This window comes from Lingula anatina, chromosome 1, assembly GCF_051362555.1.
Source record: "Lingula anatina isolate TDL-2025a chromosome 1, LinAna3.0, whole genome shotgun sequence".
NCBI classification, from domain to species: Eukaryota; Metazoa; Brachiopoda; class Lingulata; order Lingulida; family Lingulidae; genus Lingula; species Lingula anatina.
The window spans coordinates 386,519-407,603 of NC_141767.1; the positions used below are offsets into that span (position 1 = coordinate 386,519).

At 37.7% G+C, this 21,085-nt stretch overlaps 3 protein-coding genes across 5 annotated transcripts; 2 read left to right on the forward strand and 1 right to left on the reverse strand.

Annotated features, from left to right (window-relative positions):
• The first annotated feature begins 249 nt into the window (after positions 1-249).
• On the forward strand, positions 250-2,138 carry LOC106174062 (uncharacterized). Its single transcript, XM_013555448.2, has 2 exons — positions 250-818; positions 1,096-2,138. The coding sequence occupies exons 1-2, from the start codon at positions 560-562 to the stop codon at positions 1,662-1,664; spliced, it is 828 nt and encodes a 275-aa protein (XP_013410902.1). The 5' UTR covers positions 250-559; the 3' UTR covers positions 1,665-2,138.
• LOC106174065 (uncharacterized) lies at positions 1,842-21,068 on the reverse strand. The gene is made up of 13 exons (XM_087002744.1): positions 20,794-21,068; positions 20,368-20,426; positions 20,028-20,116; positions 19,357-19,477; positions 18,913-19,016; positions 18,116-18,362; positions 17,665-17,811; positions 16,936-17,098; positions 16,535-16,668; positions 8,999-9,063; positions 8,551-8,721; positions 3,435-3,490; positions 1,842-3,264 (listed from the first exon to the last, which is right to left on the reverse strand). Exons 1-13 carry the CDS (start codon positions 20,825-20,827, stop codon positions 3,116-3,118), a joined length of 1,539 nt encoding a protein of 512 aa, XP_086858870.1. The 5' UTR covers positions 20,828-21,068; the 3' UTR covers positions 1,842-3,115.
• LOC106174061 (uncharacterized) lies at positions 9,880-16,026 on the forward strand. Of its 3 annotated transcripts, none has more exons than XM_087002741.1 (3): positions 9,880-10,234; positions 13,165-13,347; positions 14,000-16,026. In XM_087002741.1, the coding sequence occupies exons 2-3, from the start codon at positions 13,185-13,187 to the stop codon at positions 15,889-15,891; spliced, it is 2,055 nt and encodes a 684-aa protein (XP_086858867.1). In that variant the 5' UTR covers positions 9,880-10,234; positions 13,165-13,184; the 3' UTR covers positions 15,892-16,026. The 3 variants fall into 3 exon arrangements, with proteins under 3 accessions (XP_086858867.1, XP_086858866.1, XP_086858868.1); XM_087002740.1 differs by having other exon boundaries at positions 9,881-10,234; positions 13,180-13,347; XM_087002742.1 differs by lacking the exon at positions 13,165-13,347 and having other exon boundaries at positions 9,881-10,234.
• Positions 21,069-21,085: the final 17 nt, after the last annotated feature.

The following is a 21,085-nucleotide window of genomic DNA, read 5'->3' on the forward strand; positions in this document are numbered from 1 at the left end:
TTGTGTTCGAAATGTTTTCCGTGTTTTATGAGACCATCAAACCTCTTTACACATAGGCCCTACTAATATATAATGTGCGTTTCCAGTGTAGGTTCCCCAGCGTACAGGGGGTAGAGGAAATACCTTCACGAACAATTAATGGTCATATCGTTTTCACTTGCCGGTAGTTATCAACGCAGTCGGCATGGCAACTGGGTGTAGGGCGCACTGAACCTATGTATCACAAGACTGAAATGGAAATACAATCCATAATGGAATAGAAAGGCAGCATATCTGATTTGGGTTGGACGAGGGCCAGTAAAACTGTATTTGTTGTCTTTTCTTTGTGTTGTTTTTCATTCTTTTTTGGGATTCTAGCCGATAATATCTGAGAAGTACTGTGCGATATCTTTTGAAAAGAGTGCTGGAATAAACGCTTACTTTCTCCTGGAAAAGTTGATGAAAACTCTCATGAGACATATTTAGGATGAGGCAGAAGGTAGCCAAGGAAAGCTTTGCCCATGTAACAATGGGTCACACAAAGTAAACGTCACACACAGACGTGGACACGTCACAAACGATGTATATCCGGAAGACGTCGTTACCAAGGAAACAGAAAAAAGTAAACTGTGCTAAACAAGAAGATACACGGATCATCGGAAAACATGTCAGCAAACAAGAACCCACCGTCTTAAGAAATAAAGACGGGCGATCATGGATTCCTACCGCGGCGACAATGCAGTTCTTGAACACAGACGTCGACGCTCCTCTCTCCCGGCTTTTTGTGTGGCAAAGATTGTATGAAAACACGTTCTTTAATCCCAAGCCAAAATTTACAAGTAAGTTGTCTTTGAAGTAGGCTTAATACATGAACCAGTTCAAGGTTTGCAGGGTGAATATTCTAGTTCTTAATTTAACACAGTGAGTGATCCAGAATCTAAAGGTCGACTTTAGCATTTTAACCGAAAATAATTCATATAACATTTTAAATCTGTATAATAATTCTGATCGTTTTGCTCATTTCATGTTCTTGAGTTTTCTACATAGTTCAGTTGGTATATCGTTTATTTGTTTTAAAGTTTCCTAGTGATTCTCAGTTCTTCACTTCTGGTTTAGGTGCAGATTATGCAGAACGTTGCGGAAAGAAATCAGCGCAAATTAACATGGACAGATTATGTGTAGTGAACAAGAAATCCACACTACACCCCTATCACCGAGCTCTGAACAACGCTAAACTTCATTACCAAACAGAACAGTTTTACTCAAACTTGGAAAATAATTGCGACACTTTTCCCGAGAGATGGAAACCTCCCGTCAAAGAAAAATCCCCAGTGCGACGGTTTCCTCTTCTTGCACCAATCACACCTCCGACAACTAAAACAATTGCCAAAAAGACTCGTTATCCAGCTTACGATTCCAACGGTCGACCGCTGCCTAGAAGACCCGCCAATGCGACACACCAAGCGGATCCCGCTCCAATTTCAGAGTTTGAAAATCTCCATCCTACCTTCTGCGTTCTCAGTCGGGACGGGTCTGCTGACCAGCTGGCTTATTATCGTCACCGCTTTCCTTTATTACTCAAAATTATCAAGGGAGATAACGTGACGGATCCATCCAGACCTAATACCGGATTACCAAGACAGGTCACCGGATTAACCACCAGGCCTAAAACATCCGATAAATAGCTGTAACGGATCCTTCGGACGACCAGTAACAGGAGCATCGAGTTAAAACACATTTGAATAAAACTTGCTGTTATAATACACTAAGAGGTTTATTAGATCTTAGTAATACGCAATTGTTTGCTGAATTATTTAAAAAGAGAAAGGCAAAATTTATGAATAATGTAACAAAGCACATCATTTAAACATGTTTACTATGTGTTTATTCTCAAGTAGAAAAAGGACTTATCTTTTTTTATTTGAGCAAAGTCGCAATGGATGGATTCTCATTAGTATCACAGTAAAAACAAATTACTTTTAAAACTCACAAATAAGTAAAACATCGACCCCCTCAAAATGTATGCAATTTATAATTTTTGTAATATTTTACGTTTTGACAATAAGTAGAATTCAGTACTAATATCGTTTTAACAATGAAGAACCCTCATGATGTGACGACTGAAATGACTACACATTAAAATCAGTTTTCTCTCTTTTCTTACTGCTTTTGACGTGGACTTTTAACGTGGACTTTATCATCTGGGTCTTAATCTGGCCGAACAGAAAGATCATAAAAACTTCTATATCACAATCTTCAGAAGTCAAATGTCCGTATCTCCTCCTTTGTAATGAATTCTGTTAGTACAATGTAAACTAAATTGTACAGCTTTGTGAGCCAAATAACCACTTTGTAAACCTCATACTGAACATATTGCTTACCAGAAATTGACCAAAAAGAACAAATTCTGGAACAATATTAAGGTCGTTCACTTATAAAAAGTGGAAATCGACTGATTCAGAAGATATAATTCCAGTGTTGTCATGCTGGTGTCATTTCAGCAGTTTTTAAAAAGTCTGGAAATGTCCTGTCATCACATAACTCACAGTTCAATGTATACTGGACAGTTTCATTTCATGAATTATATACATGTATTCTAATTCATCAGAGAAGTTGAATCACTGTATAAGTTTTTTCAAGACACCTTTTTATCAGTCAGATTTTAAGAGATAGTGATTTCCCAACTCCTGTCCAAATGATGTTCAATCTGTTATATAATAGCAACCAAATTTAAAGCAGACACAATGTCTGTTGATAACTATTGGCTCTCAGCAATCTGATCATCCATAAGTATCAGGTCAATTGGTCAGTGTCTGCGGCCTGATACTTAAGCTGTGCCTACTGGAGTGTTATGTGTATGATGGGACTGCCTGGTTTCATCATGTCTGGATGGAATAGTGGACATTGGTCAATTGGTCAGTGTCTGCGGCCTGATACTTTAGCTGTGCCTACTGGAGTGTTATGTGTATGATGGGACTGCCTGGTCTCATCATGTCTGGATGGAATAGTGGACATTGGTCAATTGGTCAGTGTCTGCGACCTGATACTTTAGCTGTGCCTACTGGAGTGTTATGTGTATGATGGGACTGCCTGGTCTCATCATGTCTGGATGGAATAGTGGACATTGGTCAATTGGTCAGTGTCTGCGGCCTGATACTTTAGCTGTACCTACTGGAGTGTTATGTGTATGGTGAGACTGCCTGGTTTCATCATGTCTGGATGGAATAGTGGACAGTGTCAGTTCAAAGGGGTCGGAGGGACTGGCAAACAGGTGCATCTTCTCTTCTGGAAATATAATATTGAACAATGAGAAAAAATGATGCATTCTGATTAAAGGTCAAGAATGCCCCAAGACGTGATACTCATAGCCAGAATATTTAAACTTTATAAGAACTAAGAATACAAGAATATTGTTCAAAATATGAAGGAAAATAAAAAAACATCACAATGCTTACCAATGACTCTCTCAGATTTTGCAGTTGTAGCAACTTCTTTCCAACCAGATAAATAACTGAAATACAGTAAGTATGAATAAATTAAATATATTTTAAAACAAATAATTAAAGTAGATAATAATGGGTTGGTATTGGTATGGACTACACAAGAGTCACCAACAAACAAACAAACAAATTTATTAAGCAATAATTCTGCTATCTAAAGTTGTCCTTAAATAATAATAAGACATACATGTAAATAAGAAATGATATTCTGCAGTTCTTGAATAATAATTAGACATATATGTAAATAAGAAATGATATTCTGCAGTTCTTGAATAATAATTAGACATATATGTAAATAAGAAATGATATTCTGCAGTTCTTGAATAATAATTAGACATATATGTAAATAAGAAATGATATTCTGCAGTTTTTGAATAATAATTAGACATATATGTAAATAAGAAATGATATTCTGCAGTTCTTGAATAATAATTAGACATATATGTAAATAAGAAATGATATTCTGCAGTTCTTAAATAATAATTAGACATATATGTAAACTAGAGGATCAGAGAGGCGATACCGCCTCCGAATATTGTACCACCAGCTGGAGCAAGCGCATTCGTATAGACCCCCCACATACACAAAATAAGGGACACAGCCACCAGTCTTATGCTTGACAAGCTATAAAAATGCAATCAACAAGAATTTTCAAAATACGCAAAAAATATATATAACTTAAAATGGTACAATCAAAGTTAAGTTAAGGTAGGTCAAAGGTCAATTTCAAGGTCACAGTAAATTGCCAGTATATGACTTTCTATTCAACTACAATAGTAACTATGGACCTATCTCTGCCAGGTTTGGAGTTAAAAGAGAAAGAAATTAGCAGAGTTCAGTTCATGATTATAAGTAGGTCAAAGGTCAATTTCAAGGTCACACTTAGATTGCCAGTATATGACTTCCTATTCAAGTTCAAAAGTAACTATGGACCTATGCCTGCTTTGCCAAGCCTTATGTTTTATTTTTCCGGAGTTCAAAATTTATTATCCATTACCGTACTGCACATTTTGCTTTAACCACCAAAATGTACTTTTTGATACAGTGTAACTTTGGAGATAAAAGGGAAGCAAAATTTGCAAGGTTCAGTTCATGATGAAAAGTAGGTCAAAGGTCAATTTCAAGGTCACAGTAAGATTGCCAGTATATGACTTCCTATTCAAGTTCAATAGTAACTATGGACCTATCTCTGCCAGTTTTGGAGATAAAAGGGAACCAAAATTTGCAAAGTTCAACTCATGGTGAAAAGTAGGTCAAAGGTCAATTTCAAAGTCACATTTAGATTGCCAGTATATGACTTTCCATTCAAGTTTAGTAACTAAGGACCTATCTCTGCCAGTTTTGGAGATATAAGGGACTAAATGTTATAATTTTGGAGTTACCATAATGTGCCATAAATTTCCTACAGAAAAAAATTAATTAAAATAAAGAAAAGGTCATTTTGGTCAAAATTCTTGAAATGGAAGGTGCTCTGAAGTTCCAGATGTTCTAATTTGATGAAATAATGTCATTTTTGACCACAAGTTGTCTGCTTTGCCAAGCCTTATTCCGGAGTTCAAAATTTATTATCTATTACTGTACTGCACATTTTGCTTTAACCACCAATATGTACTTTTTGATACAGCGTAACTTTGGAGATAAAAGGGAAGCAAAATTTGCAAAGTTCAGTTCATGGTGAAAAGTAGGTCAAAGGTCAATTTTAGAGTCACATTTAGATTGCCAGTATATGACTTCCTATTCAACTTCAATAGTAACTATGGACCTATCTCTGCCAGTTTTGGAGATAAAAGGGAAGCAAAATTTGCAAAGTTCATTTCATGGTGAAAAGTAGGTCAAAGGTCAATTTCAAGGTCACAGTAAGGTTGCCAGTATATGACTTCCTATTCAACTTCAATAGTAACTATGGACCTATCTCTGCCAGTTTTGGAGATATAAGGGACTAAGGCTTCGTTTACATGGAATGTCTATTTTCTAAAAATCTTTTTTCTATTCGCGCTATCTTATGATCACAGTCTATGCCCTGAATATCCCGCCACGTAATTACTGGCAGCACGAGCCAGTTACTTAAAGTAACTTATAGTAACTGGCTCGCGCTGCCTGTAATTACGCCGAGGGATATTCAGGGCACAGACCATGATCACAACACATGCCGTGAATAGAAAATAGAATTTAGAAAAAAAGACATTGCATGTGAACGAAGCCTAAATGTTATAATTTTGGAGTTACCATAATGTACCATAAATTTCCTATTATCCCACAAGTTGTCTGCTTTGCCAAGCCTTATTCCGGAGTTCAAAATTTATTATCCATTACCGTACTGCACATTTTGCTTTAACCACCAAAATGTACTTTTTGATACAGCGTAACTTTGGAGATAAAAGGGAAGCAAAATTTGCAAGGTTCAGTTCATGATGAAAAGTAGGTCAAAGGTCAATTTCAAGGTCACAGTAAGATTGCCAGTTCATGACTTCCTACTCAACTTCAAATGTAACTATGGACTTATCTCTGCCAGTTTTGGAGATATAAGGGACTAAATGTTATAATTTTGGAGTTACCATAATGTCCCATAAATTTCCTACGGAAAAAATTAATTAAAATAAAGAAAAGGTCATTTTGGTAAAAATTCTTGAAATGGGAGGTGCTCTGAAGTTCCAGATGTTCAGATTTGATGAAATAATGTCATTTTTGACCACAAGTTGCCTGCTTTGCCAAGCCTTATGTTTTATTTTTCCGGAGTTCAAAATTTATTATCCATTACCGTACTGCACATTTTGCTTTAACCACCAAAATGTACTTTTTGATACAGTGTAACTTTGGAGATAAAAGGGAAGCAAAATTTGCAAGGTTCAGTTCATGATGAAAAGTAGGTCAAAGGTCAATTTCAAGGTCACAGTAAGATTGCCAGTATATGACTTCCTATTCAAGTTCAATAGTAACTATGGACCTATCTCTGCCAGTTTTGTAGATAAAAGGGAACCAAAATTTGCAAAGCTCAATTCATGATAAAAAGTAGGTCAAAGGTCAATTTCAAGGTCACAGTAAGATTGCCAGAACATGACTTCCTATTCAACTTCAATAGTAACTATGGACCTATGTCTGCCAGTTTTGGAGATATAAGGGACTAAATGTTATAATTTTGGAGTTACCATAATGTGCCATAAATTTCCTACGGAAAAAATTAATTAAAATACAGAAAAGTTCATTTTGGAAAAAAAAAACCTTGGAATGGGAGGTGCTCTGAAGTTCCAGATGTTCAAATTTGATGAAATAATGTCATTTTCGACCACAAGTTGCCTGCTTTGCCAAGCCTTATGTTTTATTTTTCCGGAGTTCAAAATTTATTATCCATTACCGTACTGCACATTTTGCTTTAACCACCAAAATGTACTTTTTGATACAGTGTAACTTTGGAGATAAAAGGGAAGCAAAATTTGCAAGGTTCAGTTCATGATGAAAAGTAGGTCAAAGGTCAATTTCAAGGTCACAGTAAGATTGCCAGTATATGACTTCCTATTCAAGTTCAATAGTAACTATGGACCTATCTCTGCCAGTTTTGGAGATAAAAGGGAACCAAAATTTGCAAAGCTCAATTCATGATAAAAAGTAGGTCAAAGGTCAATTTCAAGGTCACATTTAGATTGCCAGTATATGACTTCCTATTCAACTTCAATAGTAACTATGGACCTATGTCTGCCAGTTTTGGAGATATAAGGGACTAAATGTTATAATTTCGGAGTTACCTAAATGTGCCATAAATTTCCTACAAAAAAAATTAATTAAAATAAAGAAAAGGTCATTTTGGTAAAAATTCTTGAAATGGGAGGTGCTCTGCAGTTCCAGAAGTTCAAATTTGATGAAATAATGTCATTTTTGACCACAAGTTGTCTGCTTTGCCAAGCCTTATGTTTTATTTTTCCAGAGTTCAAAATTTATTATCCATTACCGTACTGCACATTTTGCTTTCACCACCAATATGTACTTTTTGATACAGCGTAACTCGAAAACCGTATGGAATACAAAAAAACGGAGACCACCTCCAGTGTTGGGCTTTACATGCTCTACAAAATGCAAAAAAGAATGGGTCTCTAGCATTAACGGTTCCCGAATTACAGACAGTTTTCAGTTTCGGTATCTTATGGCCGCTACACCCGTGAAAATGCACCGATTGACCCCAAATTCACACAGATGAAAGATGACCTGAAGGGTAATATTTTCCAATAATTTTATTGGTTAAGTCTGTGTGGTGTCTGAATAACAGCGCAAATAAATTTTTTTTCATAAAAAAATTCATTTTTTTGAAAATTTTTGCCCGTTTGACCTTGAAATAAAGGTCAAAGGTCAAATCCAAGGGCATATTTGAAATCTACACATATGACTTTTGGAAAGCCGTCTGTAGAAATTTTTCCCATAATTCCTTCCGTAGGGTAGATAATTAGCATTTAATTTTGCCATTTTTGGACAAGGGTGCATTGCAATGAGTGCCACACCTAGACCCCAATACCGACAAAGCCCAAATTTTACGTGGAACGAGTTGAGATTATAGGTGACCTAAATCCAAGAGATGGGTATGGGGGCCCTTACCGTCTAGGAGGAGAAGCGGTAACGGTAACATGGCGGCGGAGCCGCAGGAGCCGGCGGAACGGACCGGACGGGACTAAAACCATGTGTACTGCCAGCGCTAACGCTGGTGGTACAATAAGAAATGATATTTTGAAGTTCAGCTGTCTGGGTGACTTCTGATGACATAGAGCCATATTTAAGCCTATATTGACCGCAACCCTGTAGTCAGCAATTTTAAAGGCCGTATTGTATCAGATCTGACTGCTGGGTTAAACCATAGAAGGATTACACAGAGTTTCTTCAAATGGTGGCTTAAGGGTGTTGTAACCTTTTATTATCATCCAGATACTGGTGTTTGTGGGTACTCAGGTAAAGGAGAAATTGGAGAAACCCGTTTCTTTCAATTTTTATCCCAAAACTGCAATAATGATGTCACCTGTGAAATGACGTGTGAAAATGTTAATGCAGACCATACGCTTGAACACACTTTAAGTGGCTATCTGTGACCTACTCATCAAAGTTAAGACTAGTTGTCCAGTCCAGCAGTTCGTCCACCTCCCAGTCCTGGACGGCGTCCAGACCCTCTCTGTTGATAGTGTCCACCATGCCTGCTGCAGCGCCCTCTATCAGCTCTTTGGTCTCGTTGTCTTCAGTGCGTGCCTTCAGCAGACCATTTTTATACCTGCAGTCACAGGATGGAAATGAACTCACAACTGCCAAGGCTTGCATATAGAAGAGTTTTCCAGGATAATTTTATGACAGCAGAAAAATAAGTAAAGAAAAATTTCTTTTCAAATTGTCATTAATTAATTAATTAATAAAACAGAAAAACACTTAGCAGAACATGGCCCCCCTAAAAATGCAACTGAACAAAAATTAAACTGAAAAAGTTCTTGGGCTTTTCAATTTAATAAAATCCCACATTGGTAAATGATAAGGGAATAAAAGTTTATACTTACATTGTTTTCATCCATTCAATTTTTTTCTGCTTTTTTTTCTTCTCCACATCTTGACGTCTTTGTAGCTATAAAACCAAGTAAAAATATTTATGTATTGAAAATATTTCACTTATGCTGAAACACCAACCTGTCATTTCAATACATATTCACAGTGATGTCCACTCATAGAAAGCTGGTAAAAATCTACTATACACACTGTTAGATTGTCCTTATTTTAAAACATTGTCCTCTGCCCTCCTTACATACACACAGACACTTAGACTAAAATGATGACATAAGTAACTGAAGTCATCTACATGAACAGCCATTGTGTTACTAACACAATAGATGCTAGGTAAGGTCACTCTGCAAACTTAGCCTGTACTTTTGTCACCTTGATATAACCTCTGTCTGGCACCTGCTTATTTCATTAATATTTTCCTCTCCCCCCCCCCCCGCCCCGCCCCTGCTCACCTCTGTCTACTATCAGTTGTTATCACACCTGCCTGCATACCTGTCATTATCACCCATGCAGGGACTGAGCTCTATCTAATAGCAGATCTATATAGTCAGAGGTAACACACTGATAGCCTTCTCAACTGATATCTATGTCATAGCCATTATCAGGAGATAATATATAACTTTGTCCCTGCAGCCACTTATTTACTGTCTTGTTGAAACGTGAAAATATCCAGTTTGATACAACTCCAACCTCTTTATTTGTGATAAGATAACAAAAAGAGATAGTGGAGTTAATGACATAACAACTGCATAATGTGAGGTGAAAGAAAGCAGATTCAGCCACCCCCTATGTGTTCCTGTGATCACAGCTCCTCCTCTCCCCCCCCCCCCCCCCACTTCCCCTCATGGTGAGCTGGCATTCACATTAGGCCTCATTGTTTACCGTTCATCCAAAATAGCCTGAGATATATTTATCAGCACCAGCAGCTATGAGATGCTGATAATAGCACTGCTGTCATAGCAACCGTGATGTCAGCAGCAGAGCTAGATAGATTGTGGAATAGATATCATCGATTAGAGCTCAGCTAGTGGCCCAGTTCTGCAGTATGTATAGAGAGACACACACACTCCCCAGACAGTAGCTAGGCATGCTGGCCACAGTGGAGGCTGTTCACTACTCTGCTGTCCTAGGATTACAACTACTAAGGGAGGAATAAGTCAGGGCTACTGGTACAAGCTAGCCAGGGATTTTAACCATTGAAACAAGTGAGGAAAGTCAGAGCCTGAGGCAATAAGGTGAGGTGAACTCACATAGTCTAACAGTCTGGATTTTCTTTTACTTTTTTGAGGTTTTAATCTAATGTTCACAACATAAACACTACCATGATTCACAGGCTTTCAGAACTCCTATGCGGATACCTTTTTTTTTTTACTTCACCGTAAAATGATTTGTTTCTCTAGTTAATAGCAGTAATTGATGATACAAGTAATGCTTTACTAAGTGCAATAAATACTAGAAGTATCTGAACATTTTCTCAATCTATAATCATGCTATCTCCATACAATAAAGGTAGATTTGCAAGTGTTGGAGCTGTTTAGTGCTTCATGTGGTATATTTACAGACAGGCTACCTAGTGCACATCCTTCCTTCAACAACAGTCTCTACTGGGGACAGAGCTGCACAGAAAAGTGCTTTGTTTTTAGGGTGTTTTCAGTGTGCTTAAAATGAACTCCCTGAAATGTGTGCTTTGAATGCACAGCCCAGATTTTACAAAAAATTTGAGACTCTTTACCTCTACTTGGTTTCCCCCTTCTGAAAAGTTTTTCTTTTTTGTCTACCAGGCCCGTAGCTAGCAATTTCAAAAGGGGGGTTCTTTTTCTGAAAAAGTGGACTTTTCCCAAAAAAACTTAGTGTACCTAGATCTTTACCCAGAGTGGACCTTTTCCCAGCAAAAGGGGCGGTTCTGTCGAACCCCCTGAACCCTCCCTGGCTACAGGCCTGTCTACATTAAAGTGAAATATGTTGGTATGATGAAAGAAATTAATTTTTTTAAATTTAGAATAAACATAACAAGAACTAGATCCCAGCTGAAAAGGACATGATCATATGGATTATATTACTTTGTTGGCATGTGAATACAAGAATTGTGACTTTAGAGGTATCATTTAAAAGAGACCTAGGATCTGAGTTCAGAAAAGAATTTTCAAGCTTGACTTGATATAAATCAATTGATATTTTTGCAAAGTTCAAATTAAATTAGTTTAAAAAGTAAAACATACATGCTATCATATTTATTATATTATCATATCTTATCCCCCATTTTATTTTCTTTTTCTCTCTATTATTAATATATTTTAACATGTAACCAAAACCAACCAATGGTGCAAATGGTTTATTCAGTGCTACAGAGAGAGGGAGCCATTGAGTTTAATATAATGTCAGAGTAAAGACTTCATATGTACAGCTGAATAAATGGGTAACACATGCCCTTCTAATAATGCATTCACAATATTAATACGTGACCTAGTCAGTTTTCTTCAGGTAACATAACCATACATAACGATTAATAATTTCTTACATTATTCCCCCGTTTTGTTATTTTCATCCACCCAGATGGATGCATACATTATAATGAATAAACTATGAAACTATTTAATAAGAAAGTCTTTCCGTTTTTTTTTTTCCCGCTTTCAATGTATCACTGTCTGTAATACTACTGTTCATCAATACAATGGACACATTTCTAAGTTTTATCTACATGGACACAAAGATTTTACAAAATGTACAAAGTTAAAACAAAAATAGTCATTAAGTTTCTGGAGAGACTGTCTGTCACATCGAGGTCTCCTTGGACATGGGGAAAGAACTTCAACTGGAGAACAGCTTTCTGGGATACATTCTTCCCCTTTATGGCAATGATATCCAGTGTTTGGTTTACAATAGATTTCTCCACGTTCTTGGCACCAACCTCCCCCCCCAAAGTTTTCTTCACACCCAGTAGCCTGCACATCTCCCCAATTAACTAAGGGTACTTTCCCAGAGATTTAGATCGATCTAAAGATTAAGTTTTAGATGGACCTAACTCCCTGGGGGTTCACGCTAAATTGCAGTCAGCTGAGTGGGCACCATAGTTAATTACCCCCTTATAGCTTTTAGTAGGTGGGACAGATGCTTAAGCCGGCCAAGCTGACAGTAATCTAGTGAGACTCCCCACAGGGATAGATCAATCTAAAAATCTATGGAAATGGGGTGTAAGATTCAAAATTTCTTCCCCCCTCAGTATGGATCTTGCATGGAGCTCCAAATCTATAGACAAACTCCTCGACCAACTTCCTTGCCACAGTCTCAGATTCCTGGTTGAAAATTGCAAATGCCTCTGTCCACTCACTGAAATAATCACTCACCACCATAACGTATCGATTGTTTGAATCCTGGGATCGAATCCCCATCAAGCCAGGTGTTTTGAACTTCATCACCAAGGCAGTGGTGCTTTGACTATAATCAATAATCTAAACCATCATTATTAATAGCAACAGGCTGACATAAAACAAATATTAACTTCAGGGCAGAGAGAATCTATGTGGAGAACAAATATAATATCTATGAATTCTGATGAAAGGTTCATTCCCAATGAAACTATTGTTCCACCTGGAACAATCCAACACTGCAGGGACTTTCCCTGAACAGGCCCGTAGCCAGGGGGGTGGGGGGGGTGGGGGGTTCAAAAGAACCACCCTTTTTGCTGGGAAAAGGTCCACTCTGGGTAAAATTTGATCTATGTACTTGAGGATTTTATGGTAAAAGGTCCACTTTTTCAGAAAACGAAACCCCTCTAAAATTGCTGGCTACTGGCCTGCTGAATGCAATCAGATGATCAGATTCACACACCTCCTCCTGGTATTGAGTAGAATACAGAAAAGCCAGTGATTATATGATTACACTGGAAACAAGAGAAGGTGTGTAAATCTGAGAGAGGGAGAGAGAGAGAGATACATTAAGTAAAGGCAAATAATACAATCCATTGATATAATATTATTATCATGTCAAAAGGCCAAATAACTCCATGGATTCCCTCAGGCATTATATCCTTATTTCAATCTTGCATTCAGTATGCATCCATAAAATGAAAATAAAACTTATTGTCACAATTGGCAGTGAAACTACTCTTGCTCTCTGTCTGAACAGCAACTTGTTACACCTAATTATCCAAGTATATCTGATGCAGATTCCATTTTTTCAGCCACCATGAAGAGCGTTCCATCACAGGGGAGTCCCTGTAGCTCTAGCAGTGGCCTAGATTACACCAGTGTGTGTGACGGCAACCTACTGAAGATGATTGACTCATACGCCAGTGCCCTGGGGACCCCTAGGGAGTATGTTCTCTTCCCTCTCCTGGCCTCAGTATCAGGTACTGTGATTTACCTATCTCTGCCAGTGCCCTGGGGACCCCTAGGGAGTATGTTCTCTTCCCTCTCCCTGGCCTCAGTATCGGGTACTGTGATTTACCTATCTCTGATCAGTTACATGTCACAGGTCCACAGCCAACATTTTCAGAGGGGGGGGGTGGGGTGGGGGTCTTTTTCTGAAAATGTGAACTATGGTGTACTTAGCTCAAATTTTGACCTTGAGTGGACATATTTCTTCCAAAAAAGGGTGGATCATTTGAACCCCTGATTGCCCCTGGATATGGGGGATTTCCCCTGGACACGATCTGTGTCATCTGCTAAACATAGTTTGGTGTGTTTACAGTAGTGTTGTATTTGTTAAAATTTGTTAAACTATATTAGGCACCATTAATATTATTACTGTCATATCTACAGGACTGCTGACAAGGTCTAGAGTACAGCTCAGTGACATGTGGTATAAGACATCATTAATATTATTATTGTCATATCTACAGGACTGCTGACAAGGTCTAGAGTACAGCTCAGTGACATGTGGTATAAGACAACATTAATATTATTATTGTCATATCTACAGGACTGCTGACAAGGTCTAGAGTACAGCTCAGTGACATGTGGTATAAGACATCATTAATATTATTATTGTCATATCTACAGGACTGCTGACAAGGTCTAGAGTACAGCTCAGTGACATGTGGGAAGAGACCTGCACAATGTGGTGTGTCACAGCAGCAAGAAGGTGCAGTAAAAAGACAACAGTTCTGAACCAGTTCCTCCAAGCCCTCCATGAGGCAGGAACTGAGGCATACACACACATAGCTAATCTAGTCTGCAGAGAACAGTGTGACCCCAACCAGGGCAAAAACAATATACTTCTAGAGGAAGACCTCAGTTTGCTAGCAGAGTCAGACTATACCAGCAAAGGGGGCAGTTTAAAGTCACATTTTGACAACACGTGGCAACCAGGGGAGGGCATCAGCATAGGTGGTTTTATGAGCAAGGAGAAAGTAGCCAAATTTATTTATGAAGACCCCTTGCAAGTTGCAGACAGGTTTTTAATAGCTCTCCCTGGGGATGTCACCTATAAACCCAGTGAGTGCAAGGTCCCCATGCCTTCTAATACACCACTACTGAGTGAGGTTTTCAAGGTGCTATGTGTTAAACACACAGAGAAGAGACAGTATACCCTATCCCCTGAGGCCCACGCTTTGTTTACAGCAATGGGTGACCACTTCAAAGATTGTTCAGATAAACACACTAACAATGACGACAGATATGCTATGTACAGAAGAGCACCGTCTCTCCTTGCTCGACTTGCAGCCACTATCACATCTTTGCGGCAAGCTCTGAAATATGTTGTCTATCATGAAGACCTCCGCACAGGAAGCTGGTGTGACATCATATCCAAGGAAGACTTGGAGTCCAGCCAGTCCATTTTACAATGGGTAATTGACTTGAAGTGCAATATACTTGATCAGAAAGAGCAGCAAGAGAACACTGCATCTCAGGCTGCTAAAATGAATGGCACATCTCTAAACTTGCCTAGTGCTTCAAAAGACAACAATAACCTGGCTATGTTAAAGAGATCACATAATCAAGAGCAAGGACAAGAGTTTGCTCCTCCCCCCAGCAAACAACTGAGGGGAACCAGTATAGCAGGTAGTCAGGGGACACACCCTTCACTAAAACCTCACCAGCAGCAGCCACCTTCAGCCCCTCTCCCTCTCATCATACCTATCCCTCAAGTCTCCCAGGGTGAACCCCAGGGTGATCAGAGACCAGTCCCTCCTCCTCCACAACACAGGTATTACCAGACCCCAGGGTCAGTGAGCCTGACCCCTGGCCACCCCAATCCACCTGCCAAGTCTTCATCTCCCTCCTCACCACCAGAGGGTGCTCCAGTAGAGAGAGGAAACCCTTTCATGAACAACATTGGGCCATTTATCACCAATGGAGCTGTTTTCTCTTCAGAGACTGCAGCAATGCAGGACAACATGGGGTCCCACTCTCTCCACCATATACAGCAACAACAGCTACAGTCACAGTCCCCGCATATTACTATGTCCAATATCACAACAGGTGACCTGAGAACCTTCCTCAGTAACTACAGCCACAAAATCAAGAAATTTTTAGAATTCAAACTCGATTACAGGATCTCCCCAAGTATGGCCGCCCAGCGCCACATCATACCTCCATTAACTAGAGAAGAAATGCAGCACCTCAATACCATGAATCGTTACCCAGTGACAGCCGCGCGGGAATTTCTACACAAGACGGCGCTGCTAGGGTTTGGTCGAATGGAGTACGGGACAATATCTCACAATCGTGCCTCCATGTTCTTTGTGAAGTTTCCTTACCAGGAGTTGGGGGACAGAGCCAGGCAGTTACTGAGTAGTCTAGGAGTCCACCCTGTGGATTATAATGCAGCTTTCACATATGGAAATGGCAACACTGGGGATAGTGACTGTAAATACCTAGAATCCTTTGGAACATCCCCAGAAAATCTACATGAAGATGGAAGTGCTATTGTCAAAACTGAGTCAGAATAAAGTATGTTCCATTCAACCACATTTTAGGGTCTTGAATTGGGTGTAAGGCAAAAATTCTGTATCTAAGATAAAAGTTTTTAAACTGTTAATGATTTTAATTTTATCTGAATAAAATGAATCATCTATTTCCTCATAGTTATGATACATCATTGTATTCACTGACTAAAAAAATTAAACAGCAATAACAGAATAAAAAGCTTAAGCCCAAGTTTGTTTCAGACAAATGTAAACCATCATAATTCTAAGACAAATGATGGCCATGATATGTAGACAATGCTACTGTTGAGACGAAAATGAAGTTCACAGCTACGGCAATCATGACATACTACACACAGTCTAAGATGGGTCACTCTATATGTCTGTCAGTTAAATAAATATCAAAATTACAAATAACAGTTAAAACAAATCGTGAATGAGAGTAAAAACAGTTTTTTTTCAAATTTGCAGACACATGGTGAAAATTCAGCCTATTCTATTTTAACAAAAATATAAACTCATTGAGATGAAACATAATCTATAAGTGTTCTGTTATTGACACATTCTCTATACATTGTTTTTAATGTAACTATACAGCATTCATCATCAATAATCTGTTTATCTTATATTCATCTTCATTTATGTCTGTGTCAAAGAGGAGGTTTACCTTATTGTGGTGGAATTCAACCTTCTTATTGGTGGTTGCCCAGGTAACAGGGTCATTCAGTGCATGTGTGATAAGTCTATCTGACACCAGACGCCAGCCATTGTTCTCTATTCTCTGATACCAGCCATCTTGATCTGCCAGGGAAATAGGAAAACTGAGTACAGTGAAATCTTCCTGTTTTAAGTCAGTTGTCTTAAATCTCAATGTGTTTATAATAACAATCATAGTAAATCTTATCATTTTACTTCTTTCTTGCAATGTCATGTCTCTGAATGCATGGGATTATTTCAAAATAAGAACAGCTAATTATCTATACATTTGTATATAATCAACAGGATTTTTTAAATCTGTAAATATAAATAATAAGAAGAAATACAAGAGAGAAAGTTTAAGAAACATACCATATCTATCATCCGGTGCTGTTCTGTCCACCTTGTTATGTAAATCTCTGGGCAGTTTCTGTTTGGCGCCAGCCTTAGTGTAGTCCTTGGGACTGCAGGCACACAGGTCCACCACTGGGCGATGGGTGAAGATTTTATAGTAAATATTGGGGGGAAATCTCTCCTGAAAAGTTAATATTATTATTATTAATATAATGTCCACCACTGGGCGATGAGTGAAGATTTTATAGTAAATATTGGGGGGAAATCTCTCCTGAAAAGTTAATATTATTATTATTAATATGATGCCCTTGATCTTAAAGCTTGGTAATAATCATGAAGTATATCTAGATATAGGTCCATGGCAATAATGAAAAATTGTCTAAAAAAGTAGGATTTAAATATAACAGGCATTTCTCCAAAAATGAAGGCAGACAAATTAAATTAACCAGTAGTTGACTGTTGCAAGAAATAGAAAACAATTATTTGTCCTTTGCCAACACTTTCTCTGTTATTTTGAGTTTCAGTAGGGAAAAATATATCTCTCTTTGCCTTAAATAAATAAAATAATTTTGAAGCATTTTCTTTTATTTTGTAAAATTAAAGATTTATAATTCCACTTCATTTTTCACTCACTTGCTAGTGTAACCATGTGAGTTTTTCACTATTAGCTGACTACTTCTATATTTGTATATCATCTTAAACAAACTACTTTATTATCAGGACAAGGCCAATAGCCAGCTAACTCACCCCAGCTAGTCTAAACTTGATGTGTACTCCTGATGCTGGGTCCAGTAGTTTAGCTTCATTGGGGTTGATACATTTCAGCATAAGTGAAGGGTCTCCTCTACACTTAAAGTTGATCAGATCCCTGTAGTAGTTATAGACTTGTATGTCCTAAAGAAACCAAAGAAATATTAGGAAAATATTGTTCTTTAAAAGGTAAGGGTAAGGGCAGACTGTCTTTAAAAAACCAAAGAAATATTGTGGGTAATGCCAGTTATTTCAGCAAAGCACTTATTTTGAATATTGAAAATATTTTTCAAGTGTAAGATAAACATTTTTTAATTTAAACATTATTCCAACTTTTTTCCAATTTGATATCCTTTAGCTATTAAAGCAAATCTACAGCAATGTACCTCAGTTTAAGTGTTTTAAAATCACTTTTATCACAATTTTTGTATTAGTTCCCAATACTCACTATGTGTCTTCTCCAAGCTTTCTGTATACTGCACGCAGCCTCATGTTCAGTTAGTGGCCCCTCTCGTTTCTTTTTCCTGACTTCCTGGGCCAGTGGGACAGGCTTGTTACTGGCTGAGCCATTTGGAATGTGTACACTAGTCATGCTAGGATGAGGGGCTGGGGCTGGGGCTGGGGGACTCTTATGTGATGTGGTCCCTTTTTTGTCCCACCAACTTTTAGTGTATGCTGCACAGAAATCTTCAAAACTAAAACATAGCACATTTCACGGATATACAAAATGCTTATATGCAACAAAATGAATAACAAGTTCTCAAAAGGATTCTAAATAAAATCTAAAAAATATAAGACAATATCTGATAAACAATGGGTAAATATATAATTTCTTTATTTATTTCCACAGCTATCTTTATGATTCACACTTCACATTCCTTGGCAGTAAAAGTTTTATCTTGGGTAATATATAATGCCTATTTTAAATCTTATTTTCTTTCTATAAATATATCTTAGTTAACTTAAAATATAGTGATAGGAAGCTATATTTTCAATAATCAATGCCCAGTCTTCATCTCTACCTACCTCAGTATATCCAGGGACTGTTATAAGAAGCTATATTTTCAACAATCAATGCCCAGTCTTCATCTCTACCTACCTCAGTATATCCAGGGACTGTTATAAGAAGCTATATTTTCAACAATCAATGCCCAGTCTTCATCTCTACCTACCTCAGTATATCCAGGGACTGTTATAAGAAGCTATATTTTCAACAATCAATGCCCACTTTTCATCTCTACCTACCTCAGTATATCCAGGGACTGTGGAACTGCACCTGCCTGAATTTTGGCATTTATAAAATCCTGATACAATTTGGTTAAAGCTTCTTTTGAAGGAGGCCCTGGGCCCTGAAAATGATTAACAAATGATTCTACCATCAATGTTGCATAAACCACATGGACAAACAGTGTTTTTAATTAATGTTTACTATGCTTGGCAGTGGTGCATATGTGACATGTGATACTCGTCTGATGAAAAATATGTAGGCTTCATCCATCATTACTGTGAACTCTCAATTTCTTCTCTGATGAAAATATCAGATATTCATGATATTAATTATATCATTCACAGCTTGATCATCAAACCACCCTAAAAAAATTAAGAAAAAATAAATTTTTATTTTCTTTGGCCCTTTTCTTTTCAAGTTTTATTAATAATGTATTTAAATCATAATCATAGTTATCTTACCAAATTATTTTCATCCGGTGATGGCGTCCTGACCTCCTGAAGTCTGGCCATGTGGTGTTGACTGGCACCATAGATAGCTGTACCACTGACTTTAGGAACTATCACACTGAACAGGTTACACCTTAAATTATACATAATATATAGCTGTACCACTGACTTTAGGAGCTATCACACTGAACAGGTTACACCTTAAATTATACATAATATATAGCTGTACCACTGACTTTAGGAGCTATCACACTGAACAGGTTACACCTTAAATTATACATAATATATAGCTGTACTTTAGGAGCTATCACACTGAACAGGTTACACCTTAAATTATACATAATATATAGCTGTACCACTGACTTTAGGAGCTATCACACTGAACAGGTTACACCTTAAATTATACATAATATATAGCTGTACTTTAGGAGCTATCACACTGAACAGGTTACACCTTAAATTATACATAATATATAGCTGTACCACTGACTTTAGGAGCTACTACACAGAACAGGTTACAGCTTAAATCATACAAAAAATAATATAACAAACATTACACAATTTCAATTACCTTCACCTAAAGTCAAATGTGGGAGTGTTTTATACAAAATCCCTGCCACATAAAGCAGTGCAGTATATCTTGTTTAACTTAATGCTATAGCACTACAATATGCTCACAGTACCTTGTTCTATATCCTCTCCAGACCCTCTGTATTTCTATGGCAGCACAACTGACTGCTTCCTCACTGCCCTTCCCCTGCCTGATCAAATTCTGGAATGGATTGTAATGGTCTAACATCAGTTTATCTTCAGTTACATTGACCATAGTGCTATAAAACACCCATTCCCAATAAAAGTAACATTCTATAGATTGATCCAACTATATGGGGACTCTTGCTGAATGCAATCAGATTAACAGCATAACACACCTCCTGCAAGATGACAGCGTGCAATCTCACCGGATTACATGTCTATGTACTGATATGTCTACGTCGACAGTGGTTTATAAAAACAGCATCTTACCTGTCGTAGTGACTTTGGTGCAGCAGCAAAGCTAAAAGCTCTGTCTGTCTCATGGTTAACTGTTTAAAGAGATAAAAAAACTATGATTGTATACTGAAACTGGACATTTACATTTAGGTGATCTACCAGTACAAATGTTCTCCAAGCATATGTCAGTTCTCAATTTTGAGCTAACATTTTTAATTTTTCCAGACTGCTACAGACCTATGGTAATTGTCAGAAAAGGAATATTATCGGTTGGCTGGTCGGAGAAAAATACTCTTTACCCCAGAAAAATATTACTTTAGAAACTCGTTTATCACATATGAAGCTGGGGCTTAAAGCTTTTAGTTCTATCTAAGTGTGAATAAAAGACAAGGATTCAAACTGGGAAAAAGACAAGATAAATCAGATGAGGTAATCAAATATTCTCTTCTTTTTACGAACCTGACATTTCCCCAACAGTTATATTATCATCCATAATCTTGTCGTCTTCTGGAGTCCAGAGACTGGAGAGCCCCAAGACAGTGGCTGTTTACCTGGTAACCAAGAGCATTTCTTCAACAATATCGACGTTATTTATCACTAAACCAAAAACATGTGAGTCTATGAGTTCGTCTGAACCAATGAATTGTCAGTGATCAGTATAGTTGTTCTGGTTACTACCCAAACTGAGTTATACTGAAAGATAATTATTATTTGAACGTCAGGTTGACCAATATGGACAACTTCCGGTTAA